Source organism: Empidonax traillii, unplaced genomic scaffold (genome assembly GCF_003031625.1).
Source record: "Empidonax traillii isolate 1590-97213 ecotype Southwest subspecies unplaced genomic scaffold, ASM303162v1 scaffold41:size1892772, whole genome shotgun sequence".
Taxonomy (NCBI): Eukaryota; Metazoa; Chordata; class Aves; order Passeriformes; family Tyrannidae; genus Empidonax; species Empidonax traillii.
In genome coordinates, this window is record NW_020955234.1 from 73,372 (window position 1) to 90,693 (window position 17,322).

At 42.1% G+C, this 17,322-nt stretch overlaps 1 protein-coding gene across 1 annotated transcript; it reads right to left on the minus strand.

Moving 5' to 3' along the window:
• Positions 1-1,247: 1,247 nt before the first annotated feature.
• On the minus strand, positions 1,248-16,089 carry PLEK (pleckstrin). Its single transcript, XM_027878401.1, has 9 exons — positions 15,924-16,089; positions 13,856-14,011; positions 9,625-9,803; positions 8,402-8,493; positions 7,578-7,762; positions 6,310-6,414; positions 4,653-4,736; positions 3,721-3,790; positions 1,248-3,163 (listed from the first exon to the last, which is right to left on the minus strand). Exons 1-9 carry the CDS (start codon positions 15,969-15,971, stop codon positions 3,024-3,026), a joined length of 1,059 nt encoding a protein of 352 aa, XP_027734202.1. The 5' UTR covers positions 15,972-16,089; the 3' UTR covers positions 1,248-3,023.
• Between the last annotated feature and the right edge of the window lie 1,233 nt (positions 16,090-17,322).

Sequence of the window (17,322 nt, forward strand, 5' to 3'; positions counted from 1 at the left end):
TGAGAACAAATTAGGGGGAGGGGAGGAAGAAATAATTGGCATTTAACATTTGTAATAAAGTAACCTCTAAGACAAAGACAAGCAGTACTACTGCACCGAAGAGTTATCTGCAATATTGCAAGAAGAAATGAAAACAACTTTGTCTAAAAGACAAGTTTGACAATAAACATTAGGTCACCTCAGAGGCCTTAGCTAGTTGTTTCCTCTTTATGAACAAACTTTGATTAAATATTACTCAATAAATTGTTCTATTATTGAAATATAATTTTAGTAGACCTTTAACACTGTTAACTATTCTTTCAAACTGCAAAGAACAGCACCAAAATAACTACATTTAGCAGCAAAATAATACTGGCCTTACTCTTCAGAAGAAAGCTGCAGGGCAGGGAAAGTACACAGCTCTTGAAAAACCTCTGCCAGAGACATATTAAAGCAGAACTACCTCCATATGTGGTGTTTGCTGGATTATAAGAAGCAGTAACACCTGTGGCTGAAAGCTTGATGGGCTGCTGCAGTCCCCACGGTTGTTATTTTTTCAGTGCATGTGTGCATGGTTTGCTTTGTCTTGTTTTCTTTTAAACCGTGGAAGTAGGAATGCTGTGTCTACGTGGGTGTTTTTATTGGTGTGTGGTTGATAAAGGTTCCCAAAAACCTGACCCTAACTGCAGCAAGCACGTAGTTGGTATTCCAGGAGAGGGAAAGCTGCTCCATGCAGGATGTGACAAGTTAAACATGAATTTAAGACGATATTTATAGAGGATTATATCATACAAGTCTTTCAGTAAGTGAAGATTATAAATATAATTATAAGTATAATTATAAATCATCCACAATGGTTTATTTTGCTGTTCTCTATGAAAAGAAGGCTTAATTCATAGGGTAAGTAAAAATGAAACTGATGTTGCTGTAGTAATTGCTGAGGGCGTAGTAAAAGTGTGATTTAAATAGTTAGGGGGTGAAAGTTAGAGGAAGCATGACACATACAGGTCTGCTCTTCTGTTTTTCTCCTTTTGATCAGTAGTTCCTTGCACTAGGCCTGCTCTCTCATCTCTTGTGCTGGTATTCAGGATATGTGCCTCTTCCCTGGGCTCATCACCTCTGACAGACTTGTAGGTGCTTTTTAATACTGAATTCCTTTGAACAAGAATCTTCCCCCTGCTGCCAAAAAACAGAAGCACTTGCAAGCCCTTGTTCAGAAGCGCTGCCCCTGAGATTAGAGACCCTATCAACATAGTCTGGTACCAGCATCACAGCTCTCTCATAAATACACTCATGAGCATCCTCTGCCTGAGAAAACACCGTTCACAGGTGGGCAAAGAACGAGGAAAAAGGACAAGGACATAGACCATTAAAACATTTTAGTTTTATTAAAAAGAGGCAGTCACATCTTCCCTTTGGTAAGCTAGACAAGTTTCTGTTGTTTGCTTGTGAGGGGTGTGTTTTTTTCTATTTTCCTGTGCCCGTGGGTATTTTTAGATTAGTGGGCTCTGAAAGCAGAAATAGGCAGTGACAAGCAGCAATTATCAAGAAAGCAGGCTGGGCAAACAGTGTATCTTTTTACCATGAGTCTTCCTTCCTCAGGAGGACATACCAGGCTTCAGCAACCCTGTCAACTTGCATAAGCAACAGGAAATCCCTGCCAGAAGCTGATTTCCACTGGCTGTCTCAGATGGACATGATGATCCACTGTCTCCCAGCCTGCTATCTCTGCAAGGCTGTGTTTTCTTTGGGATAAATAACACAAGGCAACAGAGCTTCAGGCTCATTAGCTCAGCTACAGGTATGATTAAAGCAGAATTAAAGGGAAACTTTAGCTCCAGGTTTATTATTAGACTGGAGGGATCCAAATAAGAATTTTTAAGGATAAGGTACCTTATTAGGTCTACAAACGGAGGTTTAGAAGTTTTGAAGTTGCACTTGGAACAGTCTACATGCAAAATTGACACTGACTTTCAACTGCCTGTAGGTTAAGATTTAGAACTCTCTTTGATATACAGTCAGACAAGAATACAAGACAGATCAGGTAAACTGATCCTATTAAATAATAACATTTATTTCAGTTACAGCAAGCACAAGGTTCCTCTTAAGGCACAGAATCAAGGACTGAGTATGTTGCTGGAGGTTAAAAAAATAAAATGCTGGTCAAACCCACTTCAATCAGTAGTTCAAGTAACCAGTCCATGGATCGTTTCCCTTTTCCTGGAAGATTCTTAATTCAAATATAGTACAGTACATAGCAACTTGGCAACCTGCTTTGGAGACCTAAACAATGGGAAATAATGGTGCTACTGCAGGTTCTTGTGGAGAAATTTAACAAAGGTCAAAGCTGGGTGATGAAGTGAAATTGCTTCGTGTTTGGAATATTGTGAGAAGAGACTTTTCCTCATAGTACTGTCATTGGGTTGTATTTGCTTTCCTCCTGGTGATTCCGTAGTTGTCTGTATTCTTCCCTCCCTCAACACTGACATATTTTAAAGGAGTGGATCAGGTGTCCAAGTGAGTTGATTTCTTTTATTAAATCTATGGCATTACTTGTAGAGGTAAATAAGCAGTAAAAAGATCTGGTAAGGAAGAAAGTGTAAAGCTTGTCTGGGGAAGAATTTGAAATACATGAAAATCCTGAAACACAATACAGGCTGAATGGAGGATGACTAGTTGAGCTCCTGAGAGGCAGTGACAGGACTCTGTCCCCTGTCATTGGTGAAATTATCACTCTCAGCTGTGGCAGCAGGGAAAGATGTAAAGTACAACCTTCTCAAGGTAGACTGATTAAGCAGCACACACTAATAAGGCATGTTCTTTTTTTATGATTTAGTAAAATATTACCATAACACAAGTGGAAAAATGTTAGTTTGTTAGTGCCCTCTAAAGAATTGGAAATTGCTACCTGTCCTCACCCCCAACCCACAAGCCTTAGAACACCTCTCTGGATGACATTGCTTTCTCTCAGTGAAATGCTAAAGTTCCTGTTCTCTTTTGAGTAACTACTTTCAGTTTTCTGTGTTCTCACTGGCAGATCATCTTCATTTTCCAGTCCTAGCAACTGTCTGGATTGCTTTGATCCACTCTGAACGCTCTGTGGATGAGGCTGCTTGCAAGTAATAGTGGATTTCATTTGCTGTGATGATTTCGAAGAGGATGTTGTCAACATCATACTTCTTGGCTACAAGGAAGAAATAAAGAAGTCAGCTATGAGAGAATCAAGTCTTGTACTTACAATGTTTCCTCCTTTACACACTGTGAGGGGATCTCCTTCCTTTCTGCAGCTGAGCCTGATCAGGCCTTCACAAAGATTGGGTCCAAGAGATAGTTCTCTATCTCTCTCAGAGAAACCACCCATGAATCCTGCACATTTCAACTTCAGGAGTCTCTGGTTAGCTCATTTCAAATCATGGCAGAATCTGCAATCCTGCAGACAAGTCACATTCCCCTACCATGATCAAGCTCAGCTTACTTTGTCTAAAGGCCACTTATCACAGGGATGGCTTCTGCCTTTTGACCAGCCTTCCCCAAAGAATTGACAAAACACAAAATTCCCTGTTGCTGCCTTTACCACAGTATCCCACCCCAGTAATTCAGACAGAAGAGAGACACCACTTATTAGAATTACCAAATCATTATGCATATATTGTTTTTGAGTAAAAAACACTTGTGCTTTCAGGCAGATCGAAAGAATGTACCCAAAACTTATTACAAAGCTCATTTGCTGTGGTTCCTTACTGTCTGGCATATCTTCCACTGCTGTCACCACACAGCCTCTCAAGTGAATTGCTCCCAGTGGTTCTTCTCCCTGGGGAGGACATGAAATCAAAATGAAATACAACACTTCTGAAACTGTTCATATGTTCATATCTGGGTACAGTTCCAGAACAGAAACAAAACCATTTTAATTAATATGTTGCCCGGGAAACCAGCAGGTTCTCAGTCTGTGTGTGACACAGAGGGTGAGGGGTGTGGTAGGGGGAAGACTTGCAAATAAATAGGGAATCACTTCTGGGATTTAGAATTCAGGATCTGCAGAGTATTTAGCATGGGAACAGGAAAGTCAGACACTCCTCACTGTTGATTCTCCAGTGTGTCTAGGCTGCCTTTACCAAGGAGGACAGCACAGCATAAAGTATCTGTAACCCCCAACAGCACTGCTGCTGCAGCAATGCAGGATGAGATAAAACTTGTGGGCTGAATCAACTCAAATGCGTTTTTGAGGGGCACTCTTTGCCCATGGCACTGCTTCTTCCTTTCTTAGGGCAGGGTTTGGCCCATTAGAATTACTCAAGGAATGGAATGCCCTGTCTCTGCCTGACACAGCGTATTTGCTCAAATATAAACTGCAAAATTACTGTATTGAGGTCATTTGCACTGAGTTCGTTTTGATCAAGTGAGAGCACACATTAATTCTAATTTATCACAGATAAGAGGTGAGAGTACAGTTCAATATTACTTGTCCCCAGGTCTGGGTGGCACTTGCTGCACTGACTTGGAAGCCCAGAAACCATCCTTCACTCTAGATGGCTAGCCCATATGAGCACAGACAATCCCACTGTCCTGCCTGGTCTTCCCTGTCACACATTCCCACATAGATACTCCATTTGGATATTTCTACAGGGCACTGGCTTTAAAACAAATAGGGAGATAAACCAAATATCTCTTACTCCAGCAGGATCATAGTAGTGAAGATATGCAGGATCATCTCTTAAAACAAACTTTCTCACTTTCCAGTTCTTCCTCCGATGTCCCTAGGAAAATTCCAAAACAGGAATGTCATTAACTGCACTGCCTGCACACAGAGCTTACCCACACATGAGAGAACATGCAAATACAAAAGGGAAAAAAAGCTGAATATTTTGGACAGGAAAGACTCACTGGACTAACACTTGAACCTGGTTTTTCTACGTTCCAATGTTTTGCACAACAGCTGGACTCTCACACTGTTATCTTTTTTTTTTTTTTGGACAAAGCAGAAGAGCTTCAACATGGGAGATTCCCCTAAACACATGATACAATCTGGTAGTTATGACATTCACATGAGGTCTGTGAGAAATGGGTTTAAATGCTTGCCAGAAAACACAGCTGCAAAGGGCCTTGCAGGAAGGTACCTTGAACTATTGACAAGAATGAGCTGAAAGTCCTTCTCTCCCTGCATAGATAACAACAAAAAACATGCTTATCTGGCTTAAGCACCCTGGTGGGCTCATGGCTGAGAAGCTCAAGCAGAAAAAACACCACTCTCTACAGTGGATGTGGTGCCTCCTTACCTGTTTTTTAAGACTGAAAGGATGGATGTGGAAAGTCTAGATCTGCTGAAACCATTCTCAGCAGAAGCAGTGACCCACAACCCACTGAGGGTGACCAAAGGCAGACTAACACTGGTGGAAGATTGCCATGAATCACTTCCTCTTGGCATTTCAAAATACCCGTTTCTCCATTAGCTGTGAAGCTCTTGCTAACTAGGAAGATGTGAATGTGACAGGGTAAAAGAACAGCAAGACGTGGGTCTAATTTCTTCCATTGCTTTTTGAGTAATCTGATTGAGCAAGAGAAATACATGTGAGCAGCACCAAAAGGTTGTTAAGCCCTCGAGGACTATTTTAACAGTGAAGGTTCAGATGCAATATCAGGAGATATTTTTTTAGAGAGAGAGTGGTGCAACACCCTCAAAGAGTGCAGTAAGTCAGGTCAGTCCTGAAGTGGTCAGGCATTTGGAGCAGATGATTGTTGTAGAGTCACTTCCACATGAACCATTCCATTCACTGAAGAATCCTGGTTTTGCCCTCAGTTCACTAATATCTGCTTGCAATGGCCTCGGAAAGTAAGACACTTACCATGACATTCACTGATTGCTTAATGTTTTGCTGGAAAGGAAGGTGTACAGTTATCTTCGGTCTTACACATCAAATGTAAGTCATGGAAAGGACTCCTTTGCTAAGGTATGATGAAAAAGCCCGTGAAAACTGGCAGCTGAATCCATTCATGTATCCAGAGGGACAGAGAAGTGGCAGCCTTTTTACCCATTGTACCCCTTTTTACTCATTGTACCAATGACTTGTCACTTCTCCTGCATTAGCACTCTTTCCTAATTAAAACTGTCAACTGTTTTATTTCGTGCAATAAACCTTGCAATGCTGGGCAAGGCTGCTGCTGCCATGCTACAGCAAGTGTTGTTAGTGCAAAGGCAGGAGGGACAGAGATGAAACTTGTCAAGTGTGGGGATGACATAGAGTAGTTCTTAAAGCTTTTAAGTGTAAAAGAGTAATCTTGTACCCACATAGCATCATCCTAGCGACAGGATGGAACACAGGCAACACTGACCTGTTTCAGCAAACATCCTTGTTTGACAATCGTGCCTCTGAATTCCTCTTTCAGGACCACATCGTCATCACTGGAATATCCCTCGCAGAAAAACCCACTGTCTGGCTGCAAAGCCACAAGAGAAAATTCAGAAGTTACTCAGCTGCTGCATTCTTATGTACATGTACCCAGTATGGCTTCTCTTTGGCTTCCCTCCACCCTGTCTTTTGCCACCCAAAAAAATAAAAATAAAATAAAATAAATTTAAAAAAAAAATATTTAAAAAGAAAATCAACCCTTTTACTGGAAAAACCTCCCAGTGAAGTTGAGGGGCTCTCCAAGTCACCATAGCACCCTTTTGGTGTGAGGTAGGAGTACACTTCTATGATGCCACCTCAGACATTGACCTACTGGGACTTCCTCACACCACACTGGTATTGAATTGAACTAGAAACAACCTAAAAGCAAGCAGAGCACACATGGGCTGCCAGAAGAAATGTTCCAGGAGGCTGTGAACTGTGATGGCCACAAGGTTGCCTTCACCAGCAGTGTCTCTGCTTCCATTGCTGCACAGGTAAAGTCTCCCTACCACAGACATATTCTAGGAAAACGAAGTTAAGGAGGAGTAATTTTGCTGAGGCCAAGTGATTCTATACGGTAAATATGAACAGAATTGTAGCATCAATTTACTTGGTTTTACTTGACAGAAGGCATGCTTTTTTGTTAGCATTAAGTCCATAAGCCAAACATCTTTAAAACCGTGTTTGACTGTGATTGGGATATTGCAAGTTCTTCAAATCAATCCGCAGAGTTCAAAGCAATAAATGGAAAAGGCTGGGTATGATAACAAGAACTGGGGGTTATTAAAAACTTTTACTTCTTTGCTCATAGGCAAACTGTGTGTGTCTGCACACTCACACTGAGTCAGATTTGATGGTTCTGCACAAAAATGGGTTTGTAGCTTGTGTCACTCTGTGAAGCCCCATGATAATGAATTACTCTTCCCTTCCACTGAATCATGAGGGAAACCAATGGTTAAGTTCTGGCCACCAGTGCGATTACCAGGAACAGAATCTAAGTTAAAAAGAACCCAGCTTGGTCTCAGCACTCAATTCACACTTAGAAAGGTGCCAGAAAAAAAAAAAAAAAAATCCTGGTTACAAATATTAAAGTGAGCCACCTCATTTTGAGGATTTAAGAAGCTCAACAGGAAGCCTGAGAAAGGCAGAGAAAAGTCTGAGACAATAATAAAACAAACAAACAAACAAAGAAGAGAAGACAATGCTCACAAAGTAATAATAGGCATCACTGAGATCTAAGAAGGGGGTGTCTGAGAGCCCCTCAGCAGCAGCCTTGGATGTATCCCCGGCAGGCTGCAGGTAGCCTTCACTCAGGAGGGAAGAGGCAAGCAGGAGACCTTCTTTGCGGTTTCGGATGAAGTTGCTGGACACCAGCCAGTCAATCACACAGGTGCCTGGTTACAAAGGAACGAAACATCAGTCACAAACCAAGACAGACATGAAGAAGCTTAAAAATAAGGAGGCAACAAGCCTACTCTGTCTATGCATCAATCTCCGGAGAAAGGTTCTTAGCAGCAACACAGGGAGATAATCTGGAAAGGTTCCTGGGTCATCCAGCGAGGTACAGCCTTGTTAAAGTTGGGAAAGACCTCCAAGATGATCAGTCCAACCATTAACCCAGCACTGCCATGTCCACCACTAAATCATGTTCCCAAGTGCTACATGTACTTGTTTTTTGAGCACCCTCAGATTTGACTTGAAGCAGAACGGGAATTAATGTGACACTGCTTGGTGATGAAAAATTCAGAATGGAGTAATTCTTCTGGAGTTGAGTGTTTCACACAACAATCTACTCAAATGATTTACTTCAATCCCTCTGACACTGGTTAAATTCCATGGCTTACCGTGGTCATAACTGAACACTTTGTCAAGATCCATCTTTTGAGCACTTCCTGGGTTGGTCAAGAAAATATCTACCAGACTTTCTTCCCAACTTCTGTGTTCTACAGAGCTTAGAGCTATTTTATCTATCTTTAGCTTCTCAACCCTGTTCTCCCTTTATTGCATGGAAAAAAGGGGCAAGAGCTCCTTACCTGTAAAGCAATGATTGTACACTCTTTTATCTTTTTCCAGCTTCAACTCCTTTATGCCCTTTTCAGGATCTTTCATCGAGATGTACAAAGCACTGTGTGTAAAAAGAGCCACAGAAACTGTCAGCAAATAAAAGGGTTTTGCCAGTTTGTAAAATAATGCCACTGTCATTCACGGGGTCTTTATGTTTGGTTGGCACACGGCTCCCTGCAGAGCTGTGGCGCGGCTCATTTTCATCTCCCAAAAAATTCAAGCTGAAAAGCCTGGAGGTATCGCTGCATCACTGTCACAGCTGTGGGAGCAGAGGGTGGAGGGCACAAATGGCTCACCACATCCCCCTGTTTCGAGCATGTGGTGGCTGTGCTGTGAAGAGAGGAACACCCACCGCTGAGGCATCTTCGCAGGGCCCCACATCCTCAGTGCAAGCAGGAGAGTTCATTGCTCTGCGTTCCCCCAGAGGCCCCGAGCTGAGCAGAAAACCTGTCACTGTGACATTCCCGAAGCCTTCATGCTCTCAGAGGCCACAAATAACATCAGTGAAGGACAAACATTAAATATCACAGGCTGAGTTCTGCGGCCTGATCCTCTGATCAAACCTGTGCAGCCAGATTTAGTTGGATCTCAGCCCTGTAAAGTTTTACTGTCTTTTAAGGAGCACTGCAGGTTTATTGGTGTCTTGGTATTTACTTCTCAGAGGCAGAAAATAAGCTGTCCTTCTCTTTTTGAAGTACTAACAGATGGCTTCCTGTGTGTGCCCTTTATCTTGTCTTCTCCCTTTGCCAGTTCCATGTTGTCTGGCAGGCACTGCACTTCCCTTACCAACCAAAAACTAGGCTAACATCAGCATTTCTCTGGAAAGCAAACAAAGGGTCTAAAATATCTTTTGAATAAATTATATATTGTATAAAAATGCCTCTCCTGGAAGAATCACACTTTGGCTGGGGGTCTCTGCTTGCACTGCAGTGTGCCCAGAAATCTCCTTATCAGCAAAATCCTTTGATAAATAAGTATGTTCTGGGTAAAGGATAACATTTTAAAAAGGAGCTTCCCAGTTCAGATTGCTAGGTCTTTTCTGCCACACTGTGCACCCTGAAACTTTTAGTCTTTCAGAAATCATGAGGTATCATGGACAGACACACTCATGGCTCTTCCAGACCAAAGTCACAAATCTGCCAGCTGCCTGAAGAGGAAAAGTACACAGGGGAGCAGAGCTACAAGAACAAACCTCAAGTTGATTGTTTCAGGCAGTCTGATAGATTTTCTTGTGGATTTTCTGGCAAACCTTTGGCCTCCATCTATGCAGTGAATTGCTTTCTTGATATCCCGCACCCAGGCATCTCTCTCCTCCAGGTAGGCAGCTTGAAAGAAGTGGTCCTGCTTGGCTGCAGTGAGCTTGAAGACAAACTGAAATGAAAAATTATGGTTTTTTCTAATCAAAGTTACTCTGGTGTAGCCAGTTGGTCATGATTAACCAAGTACCCCCACAACACACAGCCTACCTGTGCCTGTGGGAACATGGGAAGTGCTTTAGAGCCACAGTTAAACTGTAAAAACTCCGAAGAAAATCATGAGCAAGCACTGCAATTAACTGAATCCTTCTGTTGCTTCCATGGGAGTGATCCTGATGCTGCCAGTACAGCCAAGGTGAGTGGCACTGATACAGCTGCTAATGGTAACTTTTGCTGGGAAATTCAACCCAGCTGAAAGGCTGAAGCACCCAACCCCTTGCAGGGTTACAATGGGTGTAAATTTGTCTTAGTGTTTAGAGACATGTGAACAGCCTGAAGGAGGAAAAATACCCCACATTGTGTTGCTCAGCTACTGACTCACAAGGAGAGAAAAGGTCACAGTCGCACTGGAGAGTGGCTGAGTACATTTGCAGACTAGAAAAAATTTAAGGGCTTAGTAGAAAGATGATACCCTTGGCTAGATCTTGGGATCACTCCCTATAAACACACCAGCAACAACGAAAAGACTGTATTTCCCCAAAAGGAGAAAAGATCTGTTAAAGGTAGTTGTAAACAGAAAAAATAACACTAATCTGAAACAAACAAACAAACAAATGAAAAAACTACCCCATAAAGTTCACACTGTTTGAACTCATTTCCATCCAGTGATCTTTCGGATGGAAAATCTACACCTAATTTCTAATTACTCAGGCAAGAGGGTTTCCACTACCAAAATATAGTTCCCCCTAAGTGAAACTAATTTATTATTTTGCTAGAAAACCAACACACTGAATGGGTCTACTGAGGCCCACATTTGTAAATGGTACATTTCTAAACATCCCTAACATGCATCTTCCAGATTATGGCCAACAGGAAAAATTCTGACAACCTGAAATTGTGCCTAAGTCCAACTGACTTTCATGGAAGAGATTTCAAACTTACAAAGAAGTGGGTAGTCAAAAGTCCTATTCAGACAGAAAAGTAACCATTTTTTGTCTGATACTGCTCAGATTTCCAGCAACACCCATCTTTTCTATTTTGCAGTAAAGAGCTACAAACTGAAAAACAATGTTCAAGAGAAAAGCGAACAGGTCTCTCTAAATCCCAGATAACACACCAGATTACATTAAACATAAAATTAGAATGAAATGTTAAAGCATTAAGACATTGTTTACCAGAAGAAAAATTAGCCTTCTCAGAGAGCTGAGAAATAATGTACAGTGAAATGCTAAAGGAGAGTTTTAATTTCCAGTACACAGAGGAGACTGGGAAAGCCCTTTCTCTTAACTTCAGCTTCTAGAAAGCTAGGCTGGACTTCCAGGCTTCCTCTGAAATTGGTGAAGAGGTTGAGTCTCCTATCCTAGAAGTGACTAATCCTCCCTCTGATGATTCATATCTGTTTGCACTTTTGAGAAAATTAGACCAGACAGGATAACTCTATCCAAAGAAAAGCCATGGAGAAAACAGAAAAAGCTGAAGTTAAGCAGAATTAACATTACATTAAGCCATGATCAAACATCAAATCAAGAAAAGCGAACAGTGGTGAATGCATTTTGAAATGTAATCTCAAAATATGGAGTTACAGCCTCTTCTGGACAGGCTTTATCTCTGCTTAACAAATCCAACATTGCTGCTTTTCCCCTCAGCACCTACATTTTGCATTTAATTAACTAAACAAAGTGTGTTGGTGACATGCTCTGAGCTTTCAAGTGAGGCCCTGGTGTAAGTACACAAACTAATTCATAAAACTGGAATCTAATCAGAGAAATATAAAAGTCAGCTCATGGCCCAGTAGTCCATGTTCCAAACTGGATCCAAGTGAGACTAGACTTAAAGCTGGCCTACTGACAATTATCCAGCTTTTTGCCTTACAGAACTCCTGTGCTAAAACTACACTTTCCTTTTTAGCCATGTGAAATCAATGTATGGAAACCACCTAAGAACCAGAATTATTCCCATAACTGTATGCTTTGACCACATAACCAGTGAGAAGCCAAGATGGAATGCAGAGGCACTGGATTCAGCAGTACAGTAAAGCTCCAAAATGTAAGATGAAAAAAGCAAAGATACTCTGTTTTCAAGAAATACATGTAGAAATTTAGGTTTAATCATGTCGGGCAGTAACAATCCCAGCAATGGCTTTGCTTGTAAGAACAAGCATGTTGAAGTTTTGACTGTTTGAATGGCGCAAATTGAAAGAGAAAATACATCTACAGGGGCATTGGTCTATAGACTTCTGAAAAATGTCACCAACTCCATAAGGAGGATCTGCTCTGACAGCTGCTGAAGTTGTCTGGATTGTTCCTATTGACTCCAGCAAATCCTTCATCAGATCTTACTTATGAAAAGGTGTTTTGGGTCCCTCAACCCCCAAGTCTCAGATTCTTCCTTTTGTCTTTATTCTCCCTCAGAAAAAAACCCAGCAACTAAAATTAAACATAATGTAGAGCTCATTAGGTAAACTTACAATGTGAAATGAAGCACAATGTAAAACTCATTGCAGCCAAAGGAATGATCCTCAAAGACTTCATCAGCTTTCCCTACAGATCAAATGCATCTTCTGCAGACTGGTATATCCTCAAGCAGCCCTTTGGGCAGGTGAGGATCTCTCTCTCTTTGCCTTCAGCAGACATTGGATACTTCAGACCTCTCTGCCTATTTTATGGAATGCACATATGCTGGTGAATTATTTTTCCTTTATTGTTAAGTGTGTTACTGACATTGCCAAACAACTATTATGGACCAATACTGATGGCAGTGCCTTTCTGAGAGTTGAAGGAAACAAAACAAAACAAAACAAAAACCAAAACCCAAGACAAAACTGTTTGGAAAGGAATGGTTTGTGAGAAAAACTCAATTTCTACCATTATAGTGTAGGATATGTGATACTCTTGAATATAGTACCCTTCTCCCCATGCCTCATACCTCACGTAGAGAGTAAGGAGTGCTGTGCTGAGGGTTGTTAATTAGATAATTAGCACAGGATTAACAGCAATCCTTATTCTCTGTGCCATCCTTTTCTTGTACTACCTCAGTATAAGAGTCTCTTTCTCTCAATGGATGAGTCTAAAGACTCAGTAAGAATCAAGGTGGGTTTTTTTTCATACAAATATGAGTTCTGCATAAAGGAAAAAAAAAGAAAGAAGTTGAAGGAAGAAAAGAGGGCAAAAGGAAAACCAGCAGGTTCAAATCTGACACGACTGACTCCACTTACCCCAAAACCCAAGGACAGGTCTAATTCTCTTCTCTTAACTTAACTGAGAAGTGAAGTTTTCTGTTTCCTGCAGTCTCTCAGACTTTTTTACCTTTTTCTAATGCTCTCAGAGACTTCTATCTTTAGTCAAGCATCCCTATGGTAAATTGCTTTAAATTGTAATCAGATAATTTTCCAGGTTCTGCAGGACCCCTTTGCCAGAGGAATTCCTGGGGATGTAATGCCTATTTGATGAAGTCAAGTTGACAAAGTAAGAAATTACTGACTAAAGGTATGATTCTTTGCTCATAGTAGAAATCCTGTTTTACCGACAACTATTTTTCAGGAAGCCTATAACAAAATGCGTTTGTCACAGCATTTGTCTCCTTCCTGTCTGAGCAAGCCAGTTGTTGCTCTTTGACAATAAATGCTTCCACTGCTAGTGAAATGGTTTTCCACAGGTTTGTTCTGTGGCATTTTGATTTATATTTAATACAGGAGTTCACTGACATTCAGCTGCCAAGTGTCCTCACACCAATAAAAAATAGGTCTGGTGTCTGACAGACTCAGAGATTTAAAAATTAAAAAAAAAAATCAAAAATAACAAAAACTACACAACACCATCTGAATTAGTCCTCTTGAAGAGTCCTCAAGTCGAGTACTACGCAAGTCCAAGCCTGCTTGTGACTTTGAGACGAGTGAGAGTCACCACTGGGATGAGTGCAAGAAATCTGTGACCACCGGCCTTTTGCCCCCTCAGTGCCTCCAGGGGCATCAATATACTGTCAAACCTTACCACAAAAAAAAGTACTTACCATTCTTCTGCCAAAATCTTGGCATGGGCTACTTATAGAGCTCCCTTTTAGTGGGATCATCCCTTTGGGACTGTTGTCAGCCTTCCGTTTGTAGAATTCAATTCCATCTTCTAAGAGCACAACCCACATCGGCTTCCAGGTGTTAAACATGCTGCCCTGCAACAATAAATCACTGCGCATGTTACGTTCAGCTAATCACTCTTCACATGGTATATCCAAGGAAGATATGACCTCCCAGGGAGTGTCTGACTGATGCTAAAGTAACTACAGCCAGTGTCTCAAGGGAAACATACCACAACGAAGATAAATCTTGTTATCCTTCTGACCTCCCACTAATTTCCCCTTGCAGTCACCCCAGACATGAGTTTTTCCAAAATTGCATTGCAGGTTTCTCACCAGTATCAGCCCCAGCCCCACTGTCTTCAAGATGATGTAGTGGCAATATTAACGAAAAACCCTCGAAATTTCTAAATGTGAACTGGCACATTAGGACTGCAAGCATCCTGTGCTGTATTTAGGACTTGATGCTACAATACAGTCAGTCGTTGAGGCTTGGCTGTCTGGTAAGAAAGCAAACACCCCAGAGGATTTCTAGCCGTATAAGAACAAACTGTAAGAGTAGTGAATAGTTTAAGGGCCTGAGGCTTCAGACCTCCAGCTGCAGTGGTGAGGAATGGAAGGGCTTCATTTCATCTTTTAAAGCATTTTGCTTTCTATTCCTGAAACACAGCTGTTAGGTGCAAGAAATCCAGAAATAAAGACAGGGCTGGACTCCACATGTAGCAAAACACACAGCAAAACTCTCAGAGACTGAGAGAAACAACCTATTTCTCTGTGTTGAGCACAATTAACTGCTAGAATTACTAAGACTTTTGCACTCCAGCTACACAACCTCTCTGGTCCTGCCTGCGACCAGTTTCAGCAGTGGTCACAATCCCAGATAACCAGGTGACTTAGCCAAATGAACATGTTAACTGAAGAGTTAACCAAAGCGCAACTAGCATTTGTGGTCCCCAAAACAGAGGCCATTCATCAAAAATATTAGCTCCCCTTGCTGCTAAAGCTGGAGGCAGAAGCCGGGTAGCCACTGCTGCGCTGTGCAAAGAGCTTGTTGTGATTTGTTAAAACTGAGAGCTGGGCAGAGTTAGTTACATGTGCAGTTTGTATTTCTGCAGAAGTGAATGGGACAGAAACATGCCAAGTATTTTTTGATTTATTCTCCAAACGAACTCGTTGTCTGTCACATCCTTTTTTGCTGCTCTACCTTCCATGAAAAGCCTTTTTCACTCTGAATCAGACCTTACATTCAATTACAGGGTAGTGATGGAAAATCATCAGCCAAGATCTTACTAAAAGCAGGACCTAGACCTTCTTCTAGCCTCTGCAACCCTCATGAGAAGCAGAAGATGCCCCTCAAAGAAAAGTCACTGTTTTGGGTGTTTTCTCAAAACTCAGCAGAAGGGAGAAACAAAAAGGAGTCTCATCTGGGTGAAACACGTGGGCTGAGTGCTGTTTTCTTTTGATTATTTTTCTTTTTTAATAAGCCATACAAACTTACCGTTTTTGAGAGTCCAGATTTACCCACTGGGTTGATTTTCTGCTAAGGAATCGATTAAAATGATAAGACAAGAACTGTTGCAAATTCCTTTTGTTTGTGGGTTCACCACAGGTTACAATATTTCTGCTCATAACCAGGCAAGTCCATTGCTTCCTGGAGGCTGGACTCTGACACGCTCTCCAATGGAAGCCACAGCAGATTTCAATAAAAGTTAAAGCTTTCTCCTATGGGCTGTGCCACAAAAGGCTCCAGAGCAGTGAGACAGCAACTGCCTTCCTAAAGAAGGGATGTGGCCATGACTCCACACACTGTCTCCAGGCCAAGGTGTTCCAGCCTCTCTCATCTCACTGTTCTTCCTTGGTATTAGGTCGATAAAGTGCAATCAGGTAGGCTGTGGCTGTTCCCAGCTGTTGCCTGTTTTACCAAGCTTTCACAGCATGTTTCCCTACACCTCCCCAGCCTGTTCAGAGTTAGCTTTCTCTTCCTCTCAGTCCAAAACTGCCCACTTACCTTCTTAACCAAGTAGCCTTCCCTTATGCGCGTCGGTTCTCGCTCCATGTCTCGGGCAATCCTGCTCTCTAACAGTTAAAGCTCCTCTGACAGCACAGTCTGTGGGCCGGGGCGTTTTTACAGTACAGCTGTGTCATTTCACAAGTTCCTCTGACTGCTAATCACAAGCCCATTTCCTCTTACAAAGCAAGAGAGATAGGGAAATGCAAGAAGCACATGTGTATTTATAGCCTGCCTCTGACAGCACAGGCAGCAGCCTGACAAAACACTCCGTCGTATCAAACACAGCCAGCCCTGATGACAGAATACTGGGAAATTAAATAAGCACTTTGGTGCTCAGGGCCGCTCTGCAAATACATGAACTCTACCAAAACAAAAACAGAGTACTGTGCTGCTGCTCAGGGTGTTCCCTAAGCATCTCAGAGACAGGTTTCCAACTCACTAGCGCTTTCACATCATCCTCTCCTCAAAATCTGATTCCCAGCAGGCGAGCATGTGGAGTCTGCCAGTGAGCTGGAGAGTCCTTACCTGGTTAGTGAGGATGCACCCTCTGCTGACGCAGGAACTTTGTTTGTCAGACTTGGTGAGGTTTTGGAGGTCGGTGCTGAGGCCTCCCAGAGAGGTCAGCTGTCAAATAGGCATAAATGGATTAGACCAGCGCATTACGTAAAGCACCGACCGCAAAGTGCCACTTTCTACAAGCATCTCTCTTGCTGCAGAGCTCACTTGGCTATATTTGGGAAAAGACAAGGCAAACCCGTAATTTTTTTTTTTTTATATATCAGAGTCACAATCCCTCTTCCCCATATAGAAGGAAGTGGGAAAAATAAGGAAACTGCTTCATTGCCAAGAGCAAAGTGCTCTCCCAAGCACAAGACTACAAATCACTTTTACAGCTAAGCCCATTCAGACAAGGGTTGAGCCCAGGGTGACTCCATCTGCCACCTCTGCCACTTGTACAGATCCCCAAACAGGGACTTTTTTCCTCCATTTGCCTCTGTTTGTCTCAGCCTTTACTCTAAAGTACACAGAAGTCTGACAAGCTCTGTGATAGAGGATCAGAGGGTTAGCAGAGATCTCAGAGATCTTTTCTAGGCATTCCTCACTGATGGTAGTGCAGTGGTTCTCCCACAGATGAGACTCCACTCCTTCCTTGATTATCTGTATTAACGCTTCACTATCCCAACTGCTAGATGTTCCTTCCCACTGTGTGAATGGAGATTTTCCTTTCCAGACCTTTCTCAGCTAGTTGCTGCTCAAATTACACTTCCAGTCTCTCTGCAGGCAGAGCACCTGTCTGCACCACCTATCTCTGGTGAAACACTTTGTAGTGCATTCTGTACAAAGCACACCTTTTTGTGATGACTTCATGTACCACTACATTGTTTGGGGTTTCTAA